General features: G+C 54.9%; 1 protein-coding gene across 1 annotated transcript; it reads right to left on the reverse strand.

Moving 5' to 3' along the window:
* Positions 1-1,122: 1,122 nt before the first annotated feature.
* On the reverse strand, positions 1,123-5,073 carry PPP1R15A (protein phosphatase 1 regulatory subunit 15A). The gene is made up of 3 exons (XM_017864349.1): positions 4,830-5,073; positions 2,572-4,248; positions 1,123-1,568 (listed from the first exon to the last, which is right to left on the reverse strand). Exons 2-3 carry the CDS (start codon positions 4,237-4,239, stop codon positions 1,206-1,208), a joined length of 2,031 nt encoding a protein of 676 aa, XP_017719838.1. The 5' UTR covers positions 4,240-4,248; positions 4,830-5,073; the 3' UTR covers positions 1,123-1,205.
* Positions 5,074-5,518: the final 445 nt, after the last annotated feature.

Raw genomic sequence — 5,518 nt, forward strand, 5'->3', positions numbered from 1 at the left:
AAAGTGCTGGGATTACAGGCTTGAGCCACCACGCCCGGCCTGTATTTTCATTCTTTTCCAACTCATCCTTGAATTCATTCTCATGACAGTGTCAAAAGCCTGGACACTGGCTGAGGGGGAGGTCCCACCCAGGTGTGGGGACCTCGATACCCACTGGTATCAAAGCAACAGGCAATATAAAGGCCTGTAGAGATTGAGCCTTAATGGTCCAGCAAGGCACAGACAACTGTGCCTCCTTTTAGCGATCTGTGACTCAAGGCTCCAGCTCCCTTGGGGGCGGTGATAATTTTCCCAAGGTACGCAGATGTCAAAGAAAAACTACAGGCCGGGGCCAGGTGCGGTGGCTCACGCCTGTAATCCCAGCACTTTGGGAGGCCAAGGTGGGTGGATCATGAGGTCAGGAGTTCGAGACCAGCCTGATCAACATATTGAAACCCCGTCTCTACTAAAAATACAAAAATTAGCCAGGCGTGGTGGCGCATGCCTGTAATCCCAGCTACTCAGGAAACTAAGACAGGAGAATCGCTTGAACCCAGGAGGCAGAGATTGCAGTGAGCCAAGATCGTACCACTGCACTCAAGGCTGGGTGACAGAGCAAGACTCCATCTCAAAAAACAAAAAACAAAAAAACAAAACTATAGGCCAGGTGTGGTGGCTCACGCCTGTCATCTCAGCATTTTGGGAGGCCAAGGCAAGTGGATCATGAGGTCAGGAGTTTGAGACCAGCCTGGCCAACATAGTGAAACTCCGTCTCTACTAAAAGTACAAAAATTAGCCAGACGTGGTGGCACGCACCTGTAGTCCCAGCTACTCGGGAGGCTGTGGCAGGAGAATCGCTTGAACCCGGGAGGCAGAGGTTGTGGTGAGCTGAGATCGTGCCATTGTACTTTGGCCTGGACAACAGGGCGAGACTCAGTCTCAAAAAAAAAAAAAAAAAACAACTATAAAACCCACCAGCTGTTAGGTTCAAAAGAAGCCTCGGGATGAGTGGAAGCGAATTTGAGGAAAAGCAGTTTATGCCCCAGTGAAGTGCTTTGTTTTATGCTATTCTCTTCCCAGCTACCTCGGGGACCTGTGAAAACAGAATGCTGTCCGTTTCTGACACACACACAGACCCTGCTTGCTACAAATCAAAAGGCTTTATTCCTTATATAAACCCACACTTAGAAAAAATAGTTAATAAATTATAGGCAAACCAGTTGGTCTTAGCCACGCCTCCCAATGAGGTCCAGGGGAGCCGCTGCTGCACCAGGAGAGGAGGGGGAGGGTGTGGCAACAGCTTGGCTCAAGGGCGTGGCCTGGAATTGAGACAAAGGGACAGAGGAGGAAGGCAAGGTCTGGGTGAGGGCAGGGATGGGGGCTAAAGGTGGGTTCCTGAGGCGTGCCCAGGCTCTGGCCCGGGCAGCAGGGGTGAGGCAGGGGCTCAGCTCCTCCTGGGCCTGGGCAATACGGCGTGCGAAGCGGCTTCGATCCCGAGCAAGCTGCTCCCAGGGGCCCTGGCGGGCGGCCTGGGCCGGCCCTGCCCAGACAGCCAGAAAATGGACAGTGACCTTCTCGGAGAAATGCACCTGGGGGCAGACACAGGGACACAGGCAGGAGAGGGACACAGCCACCGGAATCCGGATGGGGAAGAGAGAGACAGAAGCAAACAAAAATTAGTTATTACACAAAAATGCTTTCTATCTGGCTAGTCACTTGCCTGTCACTGTCATGGGATTCTCCATCTGACTCACTGAAGGCAAAGATGGTTTCCTGGGGTTGCTGTGAGCCACAGCTGCTCCCTCCTCCCCCAGGGGCCTGGCCTCTTACAAGAGATTGCGTGACAGTGTACACAGCCCTCCCCATAGAAATGACACCCAATCCTCTGCAACATACAGGGACCCAGGAGTCTCAGCCTCCAGCCCCTTCCTCTCCAAGACTCAAGAATCTGGGCTCTCAGCCAGACGTGGTAGCTCATGCCTGTAATCCCAGCACTTGGGGAGGCTGAGATGGGCAGATCACGTGAGGTCAGGAGTTCAAGACCAGCCTGGCCAACATGGTGAAACCCCCATCTCTACTAAAAATACAAAAAAAATTAGCTGGCTGTGGTGTCGTGTGCCTGTTATCCCAGATACTCTGGAGGCTGAGGGATGAGAATTGCTTGAACTTGGGCTGCAAAGGTTGGCAGTGAGCCAAGATCGCGCCACTGCCCTCCAGCCTGGGTAACAGTGCAAGACTCTGACTCAATTAAAAAAAAAAAAAAAAAAGGTCAGGCGCAGCGACTCATGCCTGTAATCCCAGCATTTTGGGAGGCTGAGGTGGGCGGATCACAAGGTCAGGAGATGGAGACCATCTTGGCTAACACGGTGAAACCCCTTCTCTACTAAAAATACAAAAAAGTATCCGGGCGTGGTGGCGGGCACCTGTAGTCCCAGCTACTCGAGAGGCTGAGGCAGGAGAATGTAAACCTGGTGTAAACCCGGGAGGTGGAGCTCGTAGTGAGTCGAGATCACGCCACTGCACTCCAGCCTGGGCAACAGAGCGAGACTCCGTCTCAAAAAAAAAAAAAGAAACTGGGCTCTCAGCACCCACCTTTCTGGCCTTTAGGGGAGTCTCGGGGTCCAGATCACGGGTAGAGGTTTCTGGGCGCTTGAGCCGCCTTTGTAGTCGGAGGGGCAGTCTAGGAGGAGCCCAGGGAGGTGGTGGCTTCTCTCCAGGTACATAGATGGCCACTCGGAAGGGGCAGGGCTCAGCTTCTCCCCAGTCCTCAGCAGCTTCCTCTTCCTCTGTCTCCTTTCCAGGTCGGTATACCCAGCCCCTGAAGTGGGCACTCTGGGCCAGGTGGGAGGGATGTGGGTCTGACTCAGCTTCTCCCACAGCTGCTTCTGAATCATCTTCCTTATCCTCACTACCCACATCCTCATCTTCCTCCTCCTCCGGGTCCTCTCCTGGCCGATACACCCAGGCCTTCAGGAAAGCACTTGCAGGGGGTGTGGAAGTGGAAATCTCAGCTTCTCTTTCATCCTCAGCTGATCCTGTATCACTGTCCTCATCTTCCTCCTCCTCTGTGTCCTCTCCTGGCCGATACACCCAGGACTTCCAGAAGATACCTGTAGCAGGAGTGGAACAGGAAGCCTCAGCTTCTCCCTCTTCCTCATCTGATCCAGAGTCACTGTCCTCATCTTCTTCCTCATCTTCCTCTTCCTCTGTGTCCTCTCCAGGCCAATACACCCAGGCCTTCAGGAAGGCACTTGAGGGGGGGATGCAGGGAGGACACTCAGCTTCTCCATCCTTCTCAGCTGCCCCCAAAATCTTGACCTCACCCTCCTCTTCATCACTGGGTTGGCACCACCAGGACTTGAGCTGGGGCCTCTGGGCTGGGGGTGAGGAGCGTGGCCCTGGGGCAGTTTCTCCTTTCCCAGCTTCTTCGTGTGCCTTTTCCTCCTTCTCCTCGGACACCTCTCCTGAACGATACTCCCAGGCCCTGGGGTTGGAGCCTGAAGATGGGGGGGACACGGAGTTCTTCCTGGCTCCTTTACTTTTTTCTATTCTTCTTTCGTCCTCCGTGGCTTGATTCTCTTCCTCCCCTGGGCAAGATGCCCAAGTGCTGGGCTTGGATCCTGGAGACAAGGCAGAAGTAGAGGTTCTGCCAGTTTCTTTCTTTACAGCTTCTTCATCGTCCTCTTCCTCCACTGCTGGACAACACTCCCGGTGTGATCGAGGATAAGAGAACTTGTTAACTCCCTCCTCTTCAGCAACTCCCTCTTCCTCAGCTTTCTCCTCCCCTGGGTTCTTATCAGAACCTTGCAGCCTCCTTATCAGAAGGCTGGGAGACAGGGGAGCAGGTTGGCCATCTGCAAATCGACTTCCCTGCCCTCTAGGGACACTGGCTGCTTCTCGCTCACTATACATGTCATCATCATCATCCAAAAGTCCCCAGGCTTCAGGAAGGGAACTGCTGGTTTTCAGGCCCAGTGTCTCTCTGTTCTCTCCAGGGCCTCCACCTTCTTCAGCCTCCTCATCAGGGTGTCTGCCCCAAGGGGTATGGGGGGTTGCTAGAGGAGTCCTAGCTTCTCCCTCCAGGCCAGCTTCTACCAGAGCTGCTCCTTTTACTGCCTCCACCAGCCAGGGCTCTGGAGGTCCCAGGCCCCTCAGGCGGCTCCAGGCCCGGCTGAGGAGGCCCATCACTGGGGACAGGAGGAAGAAAGGGTGGGCATCCCTCCATGGGGTAGCCTGATGGGGTGCTTGGCCTGGGGCCATGTGTCTGGGCTGGAAAAGGGGGAGGAAAAAATAAAGTTTAGGGGCCATTTAGGGGATGGCATCCGGGCATGACTATGAGTCATAGCAACAGAAATAGTAACACGACCATTGTCAATAGCAGCGCACGAGTCCCAAATTCCTTTCTGATCTCAGTCACGCCCATCTCTGTCCCTTGGCTCTGTTCTCTCTCATCTCTCAATAGCCAGGAGTCTGAGCCCCTAGTTCTTCCTTAGATCCAAGGGTCCAAGCCCCCAGCCCCCTCTTTCTTCAGACGCAGAAGTCCCAGTCCCAAGAGCCAAGAACAAAAGTCTTTTGCTTGCTTCCCTTGGCGACAAAGTCATAGTCCCTCCCTAGCTCTCTCATCCTGCTGAAGATCGGCAGATCAAACCCTCACACCCTCCTCCCCTGCAGACTCAAACATTCTGACCTGACCCCCCACTTGCTAGATGATTCCTTCACCCGGACCCAAGAATCTGGCTTCCAGATCCCTCCTCCCTCAGGCTCAGGACTCCAGGCTCCCAACCCCTTCTCCCTCCTAAATCCAGGCCCCCAGCCCCGTGGGGACCCAGGCGTTCCGACCCCTTACTCACCGGTGGGGGGCTGCGCGTCACCCCGGGGGCAGGAGCGCCGGCTCGGTCTGCCAGAAGCGATCACAGGTCCTGACGGTTAGGAAGGCCAGCGCGTTCATCTCACCCTCAGACGTCGGGCTCCAGGGGACTCAGAGTATCTCCGGCTGCCTCAAGCGCAGTGGCGACAAGCGGGCGCGGGGTCCTGCAGCGTCTTGCATACGATCAACAACTGGGACGGGAACCAACACGATGAGCCAAGCGTAGGCCGCGGAGCTTTTATATTCTACAGCGCCCGGCGTGCTGACGTCACGGGGAGAGGCGGGGTTTCGAGACCACAACCCGAAGGGTGGGAAGTGAAAGACCGGACTTCTCGCGGAGATTCCAGCCTTTGTAACGTCACGGCGGAGTTTCCGAGCGTGACCACGCCCCACCAACAAGCGAACTGTCAATCAAATGCGTGGTCCCGCTTCAGCAGCGAGCCAGTTCTCTCTTAGCTGAGGACCAATGCCTTCCCACCCAAATTTATGTATTTATGTATTTATTTATTTATGTTAGTTAGTTATTTTGAGGCGAGTTTTGCTCTTGTTGCTCAGGCTGGAATGCAATGACGCGATCTCGGCTCACCGCAACCTCCGCCTCTGGAGTTCAATCTCCTGCCTCAGCATCCCGAGTAGCTGGGATTACAGGCATGTGCCACCACGCACGGCTAA

The sequence above is a fragment of the Rhinopithecus bieti genome, unplaced genomic scaffold (assembly GCF_001698545.2).
Source record: "Rhinopithecus bieti isolate Rb0 unplaced genomic scaffold, ASM169854v2 scaffold_75559, whole genome shotgun sequence".
Taxonomy (NCBI): Eukaryota; Metazoa; Chordata; class Mammalia; order Primates; family Cercopithecidae; genus Rhinopithecus; species Rhinopithecus bieti.